The sequence below is a fragment of the Acartia tonsa genome, chromosome 9, assembly GCF_053477335.1.
Source record: "Acartia tonsa isolate MP-2025a chromosome 9, ASM5347733v1, whole genome shotgun sequence".
Lineage (NCBI taxonomy): Eukaryota > Metazoa > Arthropoda > Copepoda > Calanoida > Acartiidae > Acartia > Acartia tonsa.
Genome location: NC_137268.1, coordinates 10,827,270 through 10,848,827, shown reverse-complemented (window position 1 = coordinate 10,848,827; position 21,558 = coordinate 10,827,270). Strand labels below are relative to the sequence as shown.

At 29.5% G+C, this 21,558-nt stretch overlaps 1 protein-coding gene across 1 annotated transcript in view; it reads left to right on the top strand.

The window, feature by feature from the left end:
* Positions 1-486: 486 nt before the first annotated feature.
* The window catches only part of LOC145328196 (cell adhesion molecule Dscam1-like), a 162,536-nt gene continuing 141,464 nt past the window's right edge, over positions 487-21,558 (top strand). The window contains exons 1-2 of the mRNA XM_080171789.1: positions 487-694; positions 14,300-14,366. Of these exons, the coding sequence (XP_080027915.1) occupies positions 649-694; positions 14,300-14,366 (113 nt within the window). The 5' untranslated portion in view covers positions 487-648. The remainder of the gene's footprint in view (positions 695-14,299; positions 14,367-21,558) is intronic.

Here is a 21,558-nt window from a genome sequence, read left to right as displayed (position 1 = left end):
TATTTAAATTTAGTAGTTTTAAGATTTTTAAAAAAGTTATCATGTTTTTCCCTCCAAGTTTGGCCACATAGAAACCAAACTATCAAAGTGCGCTAAATCTCAAAATTAACAAAGCGGTACTTGAAGTGCTAATTTCCCGGTAATGGCGAAATTACCGCACCCCTACCACTTTCATTGGGGTAAGCCTTGCATCGGAGGGGTGAAATATCCTGATTTTGGGGCGGTAGAGAGGGAGGGGAGGGAGGGAAATAAAACCAAAGAGAAAACTGGACCTTTGAAACACGGGAAATGGAATGCATTACGTACGTACGGGCCAAAAGAAGTGGGGGAATTAAAACCGGTGTATTTATGTATGTGTGTGTGTGTGTTATTAAATCAAATCGGTAGAATAGAGGAGGAAAGGGGGGGGGGGAGGGGCGAAGGGTTACAATTTATTGTATACAAGAGTAAAGTTAACAGAGTAGTTGTCATTTGACCACGAGATCTTACGCAGCAAATCTACAGTGAAATTTTTCAGAAAAATCTATATAAAAAACATAAAATATAATGTATATTAAAGAAAGCAAAAATATACAAAAGTGAAATAAGAGTAAAATATGAATTAAAAAGTGATTTTTATTAAAAGAAAGTTAGTTACAAAAAAGCAAAATGAAAAATAAACTTTTTGTGATTTTTCTGCAATGGGCTTTGATAGGTAAGTTTAAAATAAAACAAATTTGGTATGATAGATTTTCTATTATTATGGCCTGTCTGTCCATCTGTTTGTCAGACTGAACCAAAAATAGTTAAATAGTTTTAAATTTTATAAAATTGAAAATGAACCATATATGAATTGAAAAAAAATCTACCATTTTTTTTTCTCTTTTTACTTTAAAATCAATTGCTGTTTATATATATGGACTTATTGTCCAATTTTATTTTCATTTAATTAAATGCCTTTAAAAATTAATAGGTTTAAATAGGTTTTCATTAAAAAGAAAATTATGATTATATATTTGATAAATTCTGAAGTCAATTTCAAATAGTTCAGTAAATTTAATTCAGAAAAGAATTTTTCGTATGGATTTAAATTCAATTAATTTCCACTGGATTAAAACCGTGATGAAAATCATTTATCGTATCGTATCATAGAGAATTAATGTTCATCCCCAATGATGATAAACTAAATTACCTCCTCGGTAGATTAAAATTATTGCTAAAGTTTGGACAATATTAAATTGGAAACAACCAATCAAAATTTAATAAAAGTACCCAAAGTTTTTAGTCAATAAAAGATAAAAGTATCCCAAAGATTTTTTAACATATTTATGTAAAGAATCAAATAGAAGCTTGTGTTAAGTAAAGGTGTTTTTTAAAAGAAAAAAGTACTATATGTTTTAAAAATTGCTATGTAGTCGTATGTTGATTTTAATAGACCTTATGGTAACTAATTGTAAGAAGCCATGATAAATAAAATTATTCAATTTATAATCTAAGAATATATCTAGATGAGTTTAACCTAAGGCTTAGACAAAATGATGTAAATATCCGACTATGATAAACAAAATTAACCCTTCTGGTGATTAGAATGATTGGTGAAAAGTTTGGACACTGCTTGTTTGTTCCAATCAATAAATATTTAATAAAAGCCCCCAAAGTTTTTAGTCAACAAATTTGAGAACGTTCCAATACAAATTGCTATTTTTACAGTCCAATGTCCCCTCCCTCCATGGTGAAACTAAACGAATTTTCAAATCATTTCAAAACTTTTTGAATAAATTGTTTTAATTAGGAAAGTTTGTGGATGCGACGACGCATTGCGTCTTCTCATTTAAATTATCAATTTGATAGACGGAAAAAAAGTTAGGTCATTATGGATTAAAGGTTATTTTTAAACAGGGAGGGAGGGGACATGGGACTGTTTAACTTTATTACACTAGTCCCCAAACGTAATTACGTTTTCTTTTTTTGTTGGCTTAACCAATTTGGGGACTTTTTTAGTATCCAAACGTTTCAACCGCTAATTGTTATCTACAGATGGGGTAATTTTGTGTATCATCATTGAAGGTGTACATGAATTTATCGGTTTATATAAGCTTTATACTTAAGGTTTAATAGTATACTTAAAATGTTCTTACTTTTTTATTTCTAAAATTTTTAATTTTTTTTTACTTATTATCGAGAAGCAAAAAGCCCTCTTTAGTTATTTTTACTTTGTTTTCTTCTCTAAATGATATCATATTATAAAAAAAAGAATAATAAATAATAAAAGTAAGAAAAAAGATGGATTACAACTCAGCGGTTTCTGTAGAATAAAATTCTTAGTAATGATGAAACAAAACTTTTTTTATGCATCTTACAATAACAATAACAATACAGAAAAATAATCTAGGTTGCTAGAGTAATAGAATGTTTATCTGTCTGTCTATAGTTGTTTAAGAGAAAAATAGTATCAACCCAGAAATAGTTTAAAACCTGACCAAAGCCTTCGTAAAGCTTCTCTGAAAATGAGAACCAAATCGGTGCAGAGTTTAGCAAGATATTATTACCGTTCAGACAGTCAAACATACATAATTTTTAAAATTATTCCTCTTTTCTTTTAAATCATGATAGTTCTTAAAAAAACTAATAAGGCCGGATGACAAAATCCTTAAAAGTGAAGCTTAACAAATAAAAAGGACAAACGCACATTGACAACCATAGAGTTACTGCACTTTTAATAAAAGAAATGAACTGACATATAGAGTTGCTAAGCTTATCAAATAATACATAATTGTTCCGATAATCATGCAAAGTTTAAAGTTGATGGGACAGTTTTAACATGGCTATAATAACGATGATAGCTATTCACTACGGCAAACGGACCGACCTAATTTGTAGAAAGCTTGGTTTTAAAAAGCATGTGCATATAGATCAATATTTTGAGTAGATTTTTAATCCATAAAAAAAAACTTGAAAAGGCTTAATATTTTGAAGTATCCTCTTCAAAATTTTAAATTGTCATTATCAATATGCTTTGTTAAATAAACAGGAGTTTTATAATTTATTATATTTTTAAAGTCTTTTTAAAATGTTTGACAAAAAATAGGTTAAAATTCCAATAGGAAGGAGGGGACATTGGGCTGTTTATTACGCTAGTCCACAAAGTTTTATAATAACGATTTCTTATTCGTTGGCTGAACAACTTTGGGTACTTTTATTGAATTTTGATTTGATTGCTCATTAAATCTCCAAACGTTTCAACCAATAATTGTAATATATGGAAAGGATTTTTATTTGTATCATCATTGGGGATTTACATCAATTTATCGGCCATTGTCTTTTCCCTTTAGATTACATTATCGACTATATAACGTTATTTTTATAAGCTACTTAAGATAGATTTTACATTATTTGTTGCTGCGCTGTTAATGGATAAACTGGACAAGATTGTTCTTGTTTTATTTCCTCTTCCAATAATGATCCCTATCTGATGTAATTTAAAAATGAAATGATTTGTGACTAATTATATAAAATTGATCCATATTTATACTGCAATCAAGGAGGGAGAGGACATTAGAATGTAAATTATAGTGCAGGCCAACTGTATAAACATATTGGCTGAAAAACTTAAAAACTTTCGGGAATATTAATTAATCTTGGTTGATAAGTTCAATATTTTTAATCTACAGAAAGGGTTATTTTGTTTATTATCATTGTCTTACCCCTTAATATCCCTGTTAATTACACAAACATGATCTATCTATTTATGCAATGGGTGGGAGGGAACATTGGGCTGTTTATTACACTAGTCCCCAAAGTTTTATAATACCATTTTCTTTTTCCTAGGCTTCATTTGATTGGTTGGTTCATTAGGTTGAATCACTAATTTTAATCTACAGAAGGGGTAATTTTGTGTATCATCATTGGGGATGAATATCATTTTATCGGCCATTGCTTAAATTATCCCTTTTCCCTGTTATAATCGGCCAATCTAAAAACAAACATTATTAAATCAATTAAAAATTTTATTCTTCCTAGATTTATATGATAAAATATCATTTGGAATTCATTAAAAGTAAATAATTTGTTTAATTTATACCTATTAATTCAACCTATACATTGAATTGATATAATTACATATTTTTTATCATATATTGATGATTTAATTTAGTAAAATCCTATAAAATTTGGTTAAAGTAGTCATATTAGTGCCTTTCATTTGGCTGTTGAATGCACTAGCCCCCAAAGTTTTATAATAACGTTTTCTTATTCGTTGGCTCAACAACTTTGGGGACTTTAGTTGAATTTTGATTGAATGTTTTTAATTAGTGTCCAAACGTTTCAACCACTAATTGTAATTTTAAGAAGTGGTAATTTTGTGTATCATCATTGGGGATGTACATTAATTTATCGGCCATTGTCTAACCCCTGAGTCCTTATAACAACGTGTTAGTTCTGACTACTTTAATAAAATCGACAAAATGTCAACCTTATGACCCCAGCCTAAACAGGGAATGCAAAAACGTGATTTATTTACATAAACGCTCTGTCAATTAGTGTAAGTAAAAAAAAATCTAATTCCGTTAAGGAAATTGAAAAACAAATAAAAATGATAAAAAGTGCATTTTTCATCATAAAACTAAATTTGCATTTAGAAATGTTGAAAAATATTAAAATAGAACAAAGTACCCAGGGTTTTAAAGGGAAAAGACAATAGCCGATAAATTGATATACATCCAAAACAAAATTACCCCTTCAGTAACGTAAAATAAGTGGTTGAAACGTTTAAACACTCATCTCAATAAACCAACCAATCAAAATTCACTAAAGTCCCCAAAGTTGTTAAGCCAACGAAGAAGATAAAAAACTTTGGGGACTAGTGAAACAGCTTATTGTTCCCTCTCTCTCTCTCTGATTAAAACAGAACATTATACCCCTGTTAAAATTTTATTGACACAAGATTTGTGATGTAATTTTTATTTATGATATAGGTTACGAGTAGTAATGTTGATACATCCCTAATGATGACACACAAAATAACCCCTTATTTAGATAACAATTGGTGGTTAAAACTTAATTAACCAACAAATCAAAATTCAATAAAAGTCCCCAAAGTTGTGAAGCCAACGAATAAGAAAACGTTATTATAAAACTTTGGAGATCAGTGTAATGAACATCTCAATGTACCCTTTCTCACTGATATTGTCGACGTGGAAACTATGAAATTTTCTGTCAACAGAATGCCTACAGTTTAGCATGGTTAAATCAAAACGTCTTGCTGTTTTTAAACGAAAATAAAATTATTAGAAAATAAAAAAGTAGATATTTGAAACTAGGAATTTTCAATAATCATGACTGGATATCTTCCTTATATTTCTGTCTATCCATCCCCTTAATTCTTTCTTTTCTCTATCTCTCCATGTCTTTAAATATCTCTTTGTTTAACAGAATAAAAACAAAATTGTTGTTATTTGCGATCTTACTTTTAAACAGGGATAAATTAAATCATAGAAGTATTTAAATATTTTTTTGAAAAAAATAGTAATCTAAGTATTTGTATCCTTAAAAATTTTTTTCTTCTAATCATGTATTCTCTAATTTCAAGTAAAGGGATGGTTTTAAGCAATGCTAGGGGCGCGATTGTTTCTTTAATTATATTTAATGCTAACAATATTTTTTTTGTTATTTTGTATCTTCAAAAATTACAATTTTTTAAGATAACTGAAATACTTTTTTTCTCATTTAACTGTTACTTTACAAAACCAGAAAGTCTTTTTTTAAATATGCTATAAATCACTTAAGTTTCTATTTAAATAGGCAAATTGTAAATAACAAAAAAAACAGACTAAAAAAACTTAACAACTTACTAATCCCTAACGAATGGTCAAAACCAATGAGCTTGTTTGAATTTAAGAAAATTTTGTCGAGGTTATAGGTATAAGTAAAAAGTGTATTTTAAAGTTTATTAAGTTTAAGAAAGATCGAATAATACTTATTCAAAGAAAAAGTATAAATAAGGGCCAAAGGGTTAAAAGTCAATATCAAATTTAAAAAGTAACATAGTTTTTATCAAGGGATATATTATTTCTTGGATTTACATGTTCTCTAATAAAGTGAAACATTAGCGGGCTAAAATAACGATAACCCTCTTCCACCTCCTTTACCCCATTCCCTACTCTCGTACTGGATGAACGAACTTACCAATAAACGAGTTCCATGTTAGCAAACTAAATTGATGACAATCTTTCCCCTGTCATAATATCCATTTATATTCTACATCCATTTTTATATCAATAATCAATATTGAGTATTAAGTCCATTTGTTTATCCTTAAATTCTTGAGAGAAGTATATTTGACAAAGGTACTAATTAGCTACACGTGCGATGGACTTAACTCTGGATTTTGGTGGATTTTCGTATTGAATAAGTTTCCATAAATCAACCATTGTTTGCTATTATGCATCATTTTAATCCTCCAAAGTGTTTTCTTATTTGGTGTACTAACAACCTACAGAAGGGGTAATTTTGTGTATCATCATTAGGCATATACATAAATCTATACACCATTGTCTTATCCCTGGTTAGGGCCCCTACAGGGGTTAGGCATAAGAAAAAAGGGAAATAGTCCCTTTCGTGGCAACGCCCCTTAAGGGGCGATTCGTCGTATTTTAAAATAGCTTTTTACAGGTTATTTTAGGTTAGGTTAGGTTGTATTGGGTAAGGTATTTTTCCCACAGGGTCAGGCAGTTGGCCCCGCTGGGTTAGAGACCCCCGCATGGGGCTAGAAATAGGAGAAAAGCTATTGTGAAAAATACGAAGAATCGCCCCGAAACGGACTATACCCGAAAAGAGGTTGCCCCCCTAATTTTTATTTTTGAATAATGGGGAAGAGGAGAGGGGATAGGACATTGAATGAAGCACCCAATTTTTCTAGATTTTTAAAAGTTTTGCTTTTTATTTTCTTTAATGTTCGTTGTTTTTTAAGAAAGCCAATTGGCATTTTTAAAAGTTATTTTTCAAGCCCGAGATGCCTAAAAAAGGACACACACGAATTTGTCAACGTTTTGGACCGTGACACAAAAGAACTTCTTCATTAACTTTTTATCTCAATATTTGTTGGCGGCTTCACAATGGTTATTTTGTGCATTTTTAGGAATTTTGAAAATATTTATTTCCTTTTTTTTTTGGCATTTTAAGTACTTTATAAGTGGGGGGGGGGGGGGTTAATTTCAATTAGCAACTTCTGGGGCTTTTATAGAATTTTGATTCGTTGATAATGAACGTCTATATGTTTCAACCACTAATTATCTTCAGAAGGGGTATTTTTGTGTATCGTCATTGGGGATGTAAATCAATCTATCGGCCATTGTCTTATCCCTTTAGATCCCTGTTACTTTATCATTTAAATGAACACACAAAATATTCTAGTCTTAATTTTGCTATACTTTTGTTTATTAATTCCGATTTAAGAATTTTTTTACCATAGTGAAAGTAAATGAAGAAGATTTTTAGCAGATGAATGAAAATTTCCACCCAAAAAGGAGTTACTTCATTTTTTACCAACAAATATTTGAAAGAACCCCGGGATTGATTTTTTGTACAATTCGGACGTGTAGTTTTTGCGATAATTTTAGGCTGCCTAAAATCATCTTTCAATATTATTGTAAAATGTAAAATGTAAATAGATAAATAATATTAGATAGATTATTTTTGCTACAATACTATATTTGTTGGACTATCAATCTGATTTAAGAAATTATTTCTGGAAAAATTGCAAAATGTGCAATAAAAAATTAAAAGCCCGAGATGTTTTTGTGTAAGACAAACAGACGGGCATACCCTAATTAAACAGCAGTCACATTGCTAAGATAGTGAAAAATTAGCTAAACTTCCTTTTTCCCTCTGTAAAATCACAACTACCCCTTTGAATGTTCTGGTAAAGTTTGTTTGAATCTATTGCAAATTTTTGAAACTTTTGGACCCAACAATTTAGAAAGCAAACAAAATAATATAATTAGAGGGCTAGCATAGTAAGATATTTGAGGTGGTATTTTTTTAACAGATCTTAGTTGTAAAAAATATCCTTAGTTTTATGGGCTTTTATCATTGAAAAAAGTATCTAGTTTTGGGTAAAATATGATTGATTAACGCTTTTATTCAACAGCTAGAAAAAAAGATTTTCAATATTTTGTAATAAAAAGTGTTTTTCATTACCGCTATAGAAAGTGAGTTACATCCTTTTGAAAAAGTAACGGGATGTCAGTGTGTCTCCATGTCTTTAGCGAAGTTTGTTTTTCTTCTTCTGTTAAAAACTAAATTTAAAGTGGGTAATATTGACCCCGCCATCCTTTCCCTCCCGTCCCCTAGAAGTCTACTACTTATCTTAGAATATGATTTAAGTCCCTCCACAGATTATGACGTCATACGATAAAATAACCAATGAGAGGCCAACATAAATTTTATCTTTGGCCAATTACAGTGTAAACTTGCCTCAAATTGGATATTCTATCGTATGACGTCATAATCTGTGGAGGAACCTAATCATCTTCCTTATCTTACAATAGAAAGATCTTTGAAATACTTAATAAGATTCTCCACTTAATTAAAGTATAAACAATTCAAATTCCTGACTATGAAATGCTTACAGCTACTAAAATAACTTTACTTTGACACCCTCAATTATTTGGATGCCTTTTGCCTATCCTGCAAAATTCATATTCAAATTTAAATTGTGCTTCAATACTTGTTTTAAAATTATGGTCGAAGGCCTTATTCTCGAAAGATCTTTTGAAATTTATAGATGTTTATTTTTTTAGTACCAAATGAATTTTAAGGCAATAAAGTAAGTGGCAAAAAATTTCTTTATGTGAAAATAACTATACTACTCATAGTTTTTTTTGTTGTTGAGATTTATCATGGTTCTGATGTGATTTTGTTGTTTTATGTTATTTCAATGATCATTCATGAATTCGACCCTGCCTAATTTTTACAGAGACCTAAGTAAACAAATTAAGCAGTTCAGTTTTTTCCCTTTTGTCCATCTGTCCATCAAAATAGTTTGTAAATTGGTACTCACAATCAAAGTTCAATACACTGATGGACAGATGGACATTGGATGGACAGCAATAATTATTGCAAAGTACACATAAAAAACAAGTTTGTTTTGTAAAAAAAATTAGGTAAGCAACACAATATTTAAGTTGTTGCATTAACCAGTTTTAAGTTTAAACAAGGATGACAACATCCATATAGGTTCAACAAAAGCACGTAAATAAACAATATATTATTTTAAAGACTTGACAACAATTTGATAAAAAATCTAGCTGCAAAACTGCTTGAATACAGTATGTTTAATTGAGACCTGCTTACATTTTAAAGACTTGATTGAAGAAACACTTATAGCTTATAACATTATGCCCAATCGTATTAGTATTCAAATTCAATTGAAAAGCAGGGACAATGAGGACAATGACGGATAAATTTAATTAACAACCATTTACTCCATTTTTTATAATTAACTCATGATAACTAGAAACCAAAGTGCAATGAAACAATACATTTTGTTTTAACAATGATAATCTACGACTAGTGAAAAACTTTGGAAAAAAATAATTTTGAAATTGGACATTAATTAGTTTTTTTAAAATTCCAATAACTTTGTTGTGTATATAAATCAAAATAAGTAAAAACATTTCGAATACCGCTGACTTTCAAATTACTCCATGCTATTATTTATAAATCAAACAAGAACAAATATGTACCTATTGTTCATAAGTAGCGCAGCAGCAATTTCCATTATATTTCCTTAACTTTCTATATTCCGTATAAAGGTAGTTTCTTTTATTTGTGCGCGAAAAAGAACAGAAAAAACATAAAGCATACTCTAATTGAAAAATAGCTGCGCTCTATAAGTATGGAAAATTTTTATTTTATGATGTATAATATATTTTTAATGTTATTTGCAGTTTCCATTGTTATAAAGAATCAAGAAAAAAACTGTTGACATTGGACATTTTGGCACAAGTACTTTTTATACAACTTAAAAGCTTATTGCCTCTTTACCCCTCTTTTTGGGGGAGATTTAAAGCTACTCTGTCCAATTTTCAACGAGCATACTTAACCTATTCTTGTTATGTAAATACATTTTAAAAATAATTATACATTTTTTTGTGGGGAGGGGAAGGGGTAAACCAATTGCGAAATATTGGATTTTTACGACATTTTTGTCTATTATTGACTATTTTTGTCTTTACCATAAAATAATAAAAACAGAAAAGCGGAATATTCTGATAAAAGCATTTCAAAGACATTTAGAAATTTAACTTAATGAACCTATAAAACATAATTCAAGAAAAAGTCTCCAAAAATGTTGAGCTAACGAATAAAAAAACTTTAGGGAACAAGTGTAATGAAAAGCCCAATGTCCCCTCCTCCCCTGGAAATAATTGCATGTTGAAAACTAGTTAGATATGCCCAACATTTATAAGTGACACAAATTCTAAATAGTTGTACCCGCTATCATGTTCTATGAAGTTTGATACAAGCTACCTTTCTACTTATCTGTAATAATCTATGATTTACAAAAAAAGATAGTAGAACAATACAATATTACATTATCTATATTAGGCTAAATAATATAAAAATGTTTTTTTTTACAATTTATGAATAAAGGAACATAGTTTGTGGTTTATCTATATTCATTAAGATCCCAGGGATGGCTAAAATAGTTGGGCTTAGCCTTTTAGGAAGCTGTTTAAGAACTTACAGCTATTTAAAAAAATTCCCTTATACGGGGAGGAGGTGTAATCCTTTTAAAGGGTCAAGAAAAGGGAAAGGTATATTTACCAAAATTTAGTACTAAGGGGTTGTTGACACATTTCTACGCCCCCATAACGCACGCATTAGATAAAAATCAAAGTCAGGGTCCTTTTTGCCATACAGAAGTTATTTTTATGTGAAAAAATGTTGAAAAAGTGTTAACATTACTTTTTGTAGAACAAAAAGAAAAATAACATTATAGATATTGTACTTTATCATTATATTAAATAAATGTAGGAAATTTGTATTTTTATGTTTATATTTTTAGCCAGAAATAAAGTTTTAACTATGCTATTCATATGACAAAATCACACTTTTTAAATGTAGTAAATTCGGATAATTTTGAGGATAATATTAGAATAATGTTTAATTGAAAATAAAATGCACAATTTTTATTCTCCAATATGCATTTAATTAAATGTATATTAATTTATTGTTGTTTTAGCAAAATCTAGTAGTGGGATGGATTTTAAAGAAAGCTTAGTATTGGTACAAAGTATTTGATAAGGGGGAAGCCAACCCCATAGAATTATGACCCAAATAAACTACCAAGCTCCTGTCCTACCCAACCTATGCATTTTGGGTTTGGAGAGACTCCCTCAAAAATAAAGTGAAGTCTGTATAGGCTAGGGGCAAAGCCTCCAGTTGTTCTTATTATTAGATTAAAAGTCCTTATTTGCTTGCTTTTGAATTTGCGTACAAGTGCAGTGTAACGAAGGATGTACAGTACACATTATTATTAATAAAAAGATTTGTTATGTGGAATTGTAACCTTTATTATTTGTCCCTTTAGTATGTTTGTCCTTTAGTATGTTCCTTAGTATTTTTGTACTCTAGTAGGTTAGTCCCTTTAGTATGTTTGTCCTTTAGGGCTTTGTTACTTAGTACTTTTGTCCTCTAGTAGGTTTGTCTCTTAAGTATGTTTGTCCTTTAGGGCTTTGTTCTTTAGTACTTTTGTCCTCTAGTAGGTTTGTCCCTTTAGTATGTTGTTCTTTAGGGCTTTGTTCCTTGGTACTTTTGTCCTCTAGTAGGTTTGTCACTTTAGGAGGTTTGTTCTTTAGGGCTTTGTACTTTTGTCCTCTAGTAGGTTTGTCACTTTAGGAGGTTTGTCGGTGTACCTTATTCGCTAACAAAGGCATAATTTCAATCATAAGAATTAAAGCGAGGTTAATGTATCGACCTCTATGTGTAATTTCCAGACATTAAGCCTTCCAATTATGTTTTGTGACCTATGACCATTTATTTGGCAACCTTTGTTCGAAGGTCCTTTTATATCCCTTCTTTTCCCCCTTCTGTTTTTGGGTCCAGATCTAAGGCTGCAACCCCTTCAAACTGACTTGAAATACACATACAATACAAATGTATATACATATATTTCTCGATTCTCTAAATATTCATTTTACAAAGTTTTACTCCAACTTTGTAAATAGTTGGCTTTATACCATATGTATTTATATGTATTTACGATTTATACTATTCAAGGGCGTGCTTCTGGGGTGTAAAAGTTTGATTCACGTTAAATAGGTTTTAATCGATTCGATGGCGTTTTCTCCCAAAGTGACTTGTCGTTAACAGAAAACCCCCCTCCATAAATTTTGAAATAGATTGAAATTTCTAAATAAATGGATAAGAGTTATATATTACTTTAGATCAGGTCAGGTTAGGTTCTTTTAAATACTAAGTAGTCCTGCAGGTATAGGACACTGCTGGTACAGGCAAGCAGGCATAGGTAAAAACTAACCCCCTTATTTTCAATTTATTTAAATTAAATCACCTATTAGACTTAAAATAGCATTAATTTAAAAACTATTTTATAATTTCCAAATGGAAAAATGATTCATTGTAATAATTTAACTACTTTGCTATTAGGAGATTAATTTTTGACAAGTTTTCTAACTTTTTATAACTTTCATAGGTCTTATTTAATAGTTAAGATGAACTTATGTAATAAAAAATCAAGTTAACGTATTATTTTAATTGAAAAAAGAAAATATAAATTTAATTCAATGAAAAATATTTGAAAAAAAATCTTCCAATTATTTTGCAAACGAATATATATCACCCTTTTTTATTGCAATTAAAATTGTAATCAACTATTCATTGATGTAATTGTAATTATAGTTACAAAAAGTTTGAAAACCTAATTGCTAATTAATATTTAATATATAAAAGTTTTGCTGTCTGATTAATCAGAGACTTTACATACATGTATGAAACCAGCATTTAAAACTTTTATCGTTTCTAAAAGATGGACTGAAATTCAATAATATATTTCGTTTTTTTTTTATTGAAAAAGGTAGTACGACTTTTTTGTCTGAAGCTTAAACTTTGGGTTTAGATTAAAGAGTTGGGATGGTTTAAGGCTTTTTAACCACTCTCTGCCCATTCGAAAGTCCGAATACATAATAGCAGCTAGTTTTTAAAAGGAGTATTACAAATAGAAGGACAAGCAAATACTTATAATTATCAAGTAGTAATTCTTTTAGTATTTTTAATTTAAACAAAAAGTTATAAAGTTGATAAAGTTCTTAAAATTTACCTCCCCATTACAAAAATTTTAATTTAAGGCTATATATATATATTATATAACTTGTATAAAATGCCAAAATTTACAATCATAAAACATATTCCTATCCTATGTATATGTATATAATAAATACTGTCTCTGAATTATGGGTTAACTAATTATCAATAGGGGTACCATACCCTAGTTTTATAAACTTTTATCAAAAAGTTCCAAATAAAACTTGGATCAAATATGTAAATATTTCATAAATGAAATAATGGTTTAATAATGTCAAATTGAAATAAAAATATTTTGGGAGTAGATTAGTTACTACACCCCTAGCCTCTAGGGGAGGGCGGAAGAGGTCAGGAAATAGCTTAAAACCAAACTAATTTATCTATTAAGCTTATCTAAAAGATACAACCAATTCGGACCAGTAATTTCCGAGATTTTTATATTCAGACAAAAATAACTTACTACTTTATATTATAGAATATGATATTCTTTTAGTGTTTAAAACAGTTTTAAAATTTGCATATCAAATGCTCTGTTTAAGTCTAAACGTACTAAATTACAAATGTTTGTTAATTTGAAATAAATTACAGAGTAAAACCAGCAAATTTTTCGGCAAAAACCTCCCCCAAACCAATTTCGCAAATTATTTTCAGTTTTTGCTGTTATATAATTCCTTTAAAAATTAATTTATTTATTTGATGATAGTTAAAGTACTATTTTAACTAATATTTTATTTAGTAATAAGTCATGTTTAGAAGTTAAATTTATAAAAAAAAATCAGCGGATTGTACATGTAAAATTATACGATTAATTACAGTTTTGCTGGCCCCGAGGGTCCAAAAGCACGAGCAAACAAATCAGAGATTTTTTTAATGAAATTTTCTATAATACGATACATTATATGTCTCAGTATTGCTTTGAACAAGCGATCAAATTAATGGAATTCAGAGGTATACGGTAAAAACTATTTCAAGTGTGTTTAATATAATACTCTTTTAGGTGTAAAGTGTTCAGAACGAGAAAGCTTGGACGTTCTAGAAGGAGAAGAAGTTACGTTACAATGCAGGTTAGAAATTTGTTAAGCTTTCCTGAAAATCACATTAATTTAATTTCATTATTAGGAATAAAATTAACAGGATGTAGGTCTGTACCGAAAGATGAACCATTATGGTTCTCCTTTACAATGTAGTTTCTCATAGGTCCATATTCTACCCTCCCACCTTGAAAATTAGAAGAGTGGGGGAGATGGCTATACCCCCCCCCCCTACACCCCACCTCAATTACCCATTGAGTCTAATAGGGACTTAGACGTTAGTAAGGAATAAAGTAGGACAGAAGCAGTAGGACTGATGTTTTGAACATGGTATATTTTGATATGTATATATAGTTTTCATGGGCATAAATATGAGATGTTCATACTTTTCAGTTATTTTTTAGTCAGGGGAAATTTTGATGGGATGGTGCCCCTATAACATAGCATGATTTTTGGACAATGAGAAAGCTTTTTAAAAAGCATTATCCATATGATTAATAAAAATCATTGAGATATTAAAGTATCATATTTTTTAAAATTCTTATTAGAATTTGTAAAAATATGTTTTTTTATCAGTTTGATATTGATAGCATTTGTAAAGACTCAAGTACCTTAATTATCACTAGAAGTTCATCCCTAAACTAGGAGTAGGAGGTAGAGGCCAGGAAAATAGCCCAAATCTAACCACAAGACCCTTTTTAAAGTTCCCTGAAAACTACAACTGATTTTTTACCATTAAAGTCCGAGATCTTAAGCTTGAGACAAAAAGATCTTACTACTTTTATGTCATAGGACTAGCGGTTGCGCCTCTAGGGGACTCTATATTCAAAGGATATGGACATACAGAAAAATAGTCTAGAACCACACCCAGACATTTTTTTATAAAAATAAAATAGCATAAAACCACCCATGGACTCATAAGAAGCTTCACTTCCATATCGGTTGAGCGGTTAGCGAGATTCTTCGCTACAGAGAAAAAAGCATAATACTTTATGTTATAGGAGGATAAAATATTTTGACTTAAGAATAGCTTTTGATAGTGAACATTTTAACAATTTTGTGACAAACTGTATAGTATATATATAAAACTGGGCCTGTGCAATATGAATACATTTGTTAAAATGACAACCCCCCGGGGACACAACTTAATACGCCTGGTCTAACGTCCACTATCTACAGTTTAATAACAGTATAGTGCTAAGCAGAAATGAGCATAGATTTGACTGTAATTAAATGATTTTAAATAATTATATAACCAGCATAATGTCTTTTTCATTTTCAAATATTACTCAGGAAATATTAAACTAAAGCTCTAGAAATTATTTGCTTTAATGATAATACCTGATTTTTAAATATTTTAATAGATATTTTTGTACAGGGAAATTTTCTAAGAAGCAAGGATGAAAACATCAATAAAAGTGAAGCTTAAAAATTAAAGTAGATTAGATTAGTTGCTGAGCTTTTTAAATTTTACCTTATAGTTACAAGAATCACAATACTATTTAAGAGTATTTGTTACGGACGTAAGGACCGATAATAAATGTAAAGAAGCTTTCCTTCTAAAAAGTATAAACATATTAGATAGGTTTTTTGCACATTTATTTTTAAACCTTTGAACCTTAACAAATGTTCTTTTTAACTTTTTACATTATACAAACTATTTTTGGAATAAACATATTTTCCATTAAGTGTTTTAAAAAGCAAATTTAAACCAACTGAAAGATTTTTTAAATCATATCTATTACTACGTTATAAATTAAAACCACAGCTAATTTGGTATAATTATTTTATTTATTTTTATCACTTACAGAATTGCACTTCGATCTCTCTGCCTTTTTTCAAATCGAAATGTCTCAATACACTTTTTCTAACACTGTTGATACATATATCAACATTTTTAAACTTTTGAAAACTGAACTTTTCTTTAATTAGGGAAATTCCTTACGTCCGTAACGGATAGCTCCTTTCGTTAATTTAGACATGTTAAAGTTGTCCTGTCGATTTCAAACTTTGCATAGTAACTCTTATAACAGTTAGGTATGATTTAGGAAGCGTAGGAACTCTATAATAGTTACCAGTAAGTTGGTTCGTCCTTTTAAAACAAATTTGTATGATATTATTATCCTATTCATCTGATTTTTGGAACAATGATTCCTAGAACAAAAAAAAAGTTGCATATAAATATCTAATAAACAATAATTACAATTTTTGTTATGGTACGGTTACGATTTTGAAGCAAAAAAGTTCAGTTTTAAAAATAAAATTACTTCTTTTTTCCCCGAAAATTTGATAGCGTTGTTACTATACAACTGGAGTTTAGCATGCAATCGACAGTATGTTCTTCGACCTGCCATTAAATGAAGGTAAAGAAACAGTATCTAATCAGTCTAGACTCTACTTTAACTCTACAGAATCTACGTAATGTTTTATTCCGTCAGAATTTTTTTCTGTATTGGAGTTTACTGTTTCTTATTAATATTTGTTTAATAAAATATTATTTACTTACTATTGCTGCGGTTCTCTAAGCGGTTCAGTGACTAAAAATCAAATATTATTCATTAATTTTAAATTAGATTTTCGAGAAATCTTCCAAATTTAAACGGTTTCAAATTTGATTAAGATACAAAATGTCAAAGTTTAATAAGATACAAAAGATTGTTATTTAATGAAAATTTTAGATTTACCTATTAAGCTGTTTTCTAGATCTTATTAGACACTTTTTCGCATTTAAATATATACTTTAAATATATTAAATAGTACTTTATCAAGGGAGGATTGGACTGAAATTTTCAAAACAAATTCTCTTATTAGTTGGTATAAAAACTTTGTAACCTTTAATGCAATTTTGATTGGTTTGTATAAACTAGCAGTGTCCAAACGCTCGAAAATTTATTTTAGATTTGTTTTTCACAATCAATGATGTAAATCAAATTATAACCCATTGTCTTATCCCCCATATATCCATGGATATAACTTTTAACAAGGATGACAACATCCATAAAAGCGAAGCACTGAAACGGTTGGACAAACGGACATTAACACTTGTTTAGTGTCAGAACTGAATAATCAGAATATAAATGTATAAGAGGCGAAGCAAAATTGTAAGTAAATTTGTTGAAAACGGCTTGATACAGGATAATATTCATGGACATACTTACATTTTTAGAACTTGATTATAGAGTTGCTTTGCTAATAATATTGTACTTTGTTGTCCCAGGAATCGGTATACCAAAAATCAGATCAATCGGATAATTAGATCACATAAAAATTTGTTGTTTAAATAGTAAAAAAATCAACATGTTAAAAATAGACGTACGGACATTCTGGTAATGATTATAGAGTTGCTACGCTTTCTAAAGCGTACCTAACTACTACAGGAATCACCGTGCAAAGTTTGAAATCGATAGGACAATTCTAACATGCCTAAATTAACGAATAAAAGCTATCTAAAGCTTTTAAAAAGATGAGGTAAATAATAATTAATTATTTTTTAAAACTTGATAAATTTTTATTTCTAGTCCCCTTACTAACTCACTTGTCCTTCATGGTTTACAGATTTTATATACACACAAACATACACACAGACTAACAGACCATATACACACACACACACACAAACACATACGCACACAAACACTGATTATAAAACTGATTAACAGATAACAAAAAGATTATGAAGCTTTGATAAAAAGTGAAAATTATAATTTTTGAATTCAGTTTTTTATGTCAAATTGTTCAATTTTGTGAGATAGGCAGGAATGTAAAGGGATACGACAATGGGCGATAAATGTATGTACATCCCCAATGATGACTCACAAAACTACTCCTTCTGTAGATTACAATTAATGATGCAAACGTTTGGACACTCAATTTATTGAACAATCTAATAAAAATTTAATAAATTCAAATTCCATAAAAGTCCCCAAAGTTGTTAAGCCAACTAATTATAAGCGTTATTATAATACTTTGGAGGCTAGTGCAATAAACAGACCAATGTCCCCCCTCCCTCCCTGTAATTTATACTGGTCCACAAAGTTTTATAAACACGATCTCTCGTTCGTTGGCTATAATTTTTTTATTAAATTCTGATTGAGTAGTACAAACTCGTTGTGGCTAAGCTTTTACACCAATAATTATGATCTACATAAGAAGTAATTTTGTTTATCCTAATTTGGAGTGTTTTGCAAATTGACAAAATGTGAATATTTTCAAACTAACCAACAATTAATGATAAAAATCAAAGCAATTTTGTTGGGATTCTAAAACGATATGTATTCAGAATGTAGGTCAAATAGTTTAGTTTTATAATATATGTACGTCGTAGATTTTTCTTTTTTTTACTAATTTTATTAATGTCTAATTTCATTAATATATATTTTTATAAATATCTGTACATTTATATAAAAAGTCCTGTAATCTAATTTATTTTGTTTGAAAGAAACTTTTAGCTTATCATTGATATTATGCAAAAATGTTTGGGGGATAGAAAATAAATACATTACATTGAATGTTTTTATCAAAAATGTTTTTGGGCATTAGAATTTATAATTTTTAAATGAAATGCTATTTTTAAATTATATGTGGTGATTTGTCGTTTGGTAAATAATCTATAATACTAAGTAGAATGATGTCTGTTCGTCCGTCTGTCTGTCCGTCATTTAAGATCTCTATAACCACTGAATCGATCGGATTCTACTCTTCAGGGAATATACCTACTGGTCCTGTGGTGGTTTTACGCTATTTTCTTTGGGGGTGGGATAAATTTAAAAAGGGATGGGGAGATATAGGCCCCGGAGAACTAAGGCTCCTGCAGGGGTAAAGGATAGGGAAAAAACTATCCTTTTCGATCAAGTTATAAGATATTTGGTAGATATTGTTCTAACTATAAAAAAAGATAGAAGAAAAGCTATGAAAAAAAACCCATAAAGTTGTTTTGTTTCGTTGCTTTTTAATGTTTAGCTGAATGGTCTTTTCCCCCAAATTTATTTGCTTTTTGTCAATGTAAGTCCCCAGCTAGAAAAAGATATGATAAATAATATGTATACAAGATAGCTTATCAAAGCTGCATATAAATGAAAAATTTTCCCTGGAATATTTCTACAAAGATTGTTTTACCAACATGGAAATTACAAAATCAGGGAGTGGACAATTAATGATATTTAATCTCCTATATAAAACGAGTCAAAGAATGAAATATCGAGTTATAAAACTTTGGTTACAATGTCCCCCCCCCCCTCCTGATTAAAGTTTGACCTAGCGGCTTCGCCCCTAGCCTGAGGTAATTTTAAAAAACCCAAAAATTTTTGGTGCTGCCAATTTATGTAAAGTAGTTTCCCCAGAAAACAAATTTTTTTGGGGGGGTGAATTATCATTTGGGAGTGGAGGGCGTCCCACCCCCCCAAAAAATAGCTTAAAACCACCACAGGACAAATAGGTATATACCCTGAAGAGTAGAATCCGATAGGTTCAGTGGTTACCGAGATCTTAAGGGACGGACGGACAAACGGAGAGACATCATTCTTCTTTGTATTATAGACTAGTTGCTTTATAATCAAAGGGACATGGATGGGCAAAAAATAGCCTAAAACTTAAGAAGCTTCATTGTAAAGGAGAACAATATCTGTTCGTTAGTTAGCGAGATCCTTCACTACAGACAGAAAAAAGCTTATTACTTTATATAATAGGATATATGATTTTCTGTAGGTTTATTACACCACATTATTTTCAAAATATTTACATTGTTGCGAAAATGTTATTATCTACTAAATGTAATAGAAGCAGATAATTAGAATAAGCAAAATTTAAACTCAAGCTATCTAGGTTTTTTCCTTTAAAAAAAGTAAATTGTCTAATATATTAATGATAACGAAAAATTCCTATATTTTACAATTTTTCCCTCAAAATTTTTAAAAACTCTGCAGGTATAGTCAATCAATCTATGGTAACAAAACTCTATTACAAGCAAGGGAATTATTTGTGTTTTTTTTAAGTAGGATAAAACGGTTAACAAACATGGATTATCAACAAATAGATTTTGAACTGTTATGATTTATAAAAATAGCTTTGAACTATCAATCTTCATACTTGGCAACTTGAAGGTGTTTGACGTTTGTATCCTTTTCCGTCTGTCTGTCTCTTTGCGTTTATTAATTTAAAATATCTAAAATAGAACACTTACATATTCTATAAATACAAATATTAGAAGAAGATTAAAAAACTATTTTAACATCAAATATGTCATAGTTTTTTTAATCAAGAATATTTAACAAATTCTTGGAAACAAATATTTTTAGAACCAAAGCCAATCCATAAGTGACAGAATCTGTACTACTGTCTGTTATTCTGTAATGTAAAATTATCTCTCTCTCTCTCCTTCTTCCCCCCCCCCCTCTGTCTCTCTCTCTCTCTCTCACACACACACACTCTATATTTCCTTTAGATAGTCATTAAGTCATTAACTAATTAGTAATTTTGGACATAAATTTTTCTTGTTTTTTTTTGTAAATGAATACAAAATATTTAACGACTTATTTATAATTGTATCTTTAAAAAGATTAAAATATTTAAGTTGAAATTCAATATTCTAAATATTACATCCAGAAAAGTAGATAATTTAAATCAATTGATTAAAAAAGACTAAATATTTAAATTAAAACTTTTAAGACTTTTAAAAAAAATAGTTTTTTAGTGTCCTATATACATGGAGGGAGAAAACAATGGCTTGTTCATTACACTAGTCCCCAAATCTTTATAATACCATTTTTTTATTCGTTGGTTTAACAACCTTGGGGACTTGTATGTAAATTTGGTTGATTGGTTTATTTAGTTGAGTGTCAAAATGTTTCAAACACTAATTGTAATCTACAGTGTATTTTGTGTATCATCGATATATATAATTTACCTGCCATTGTCTTATCCCTTTAGATCTCTGATAAATTGTATTCCATTGCGCCTTCCCTCTCCCAGTAAATTTCTGATTTTATAACAGATGAACAATTGAAAGGATTACAGAATAGGTATTTATCGCATCGTATTATAAACAGCTTTCCGCGGATATAAAAATGTACAACTAAAAGAGTAAAACCAGCTTTGTTAATCCCGAGATGCCGAAAACAAAACTGGTTTTAATTTTATGATTTTTATTTTAATGTTCGTGGAAAATTGTCTGTAGTACAAGGCTATACATAATTTTCAGTATGGCTGGGATCCGGTTCTAATCCAGCAG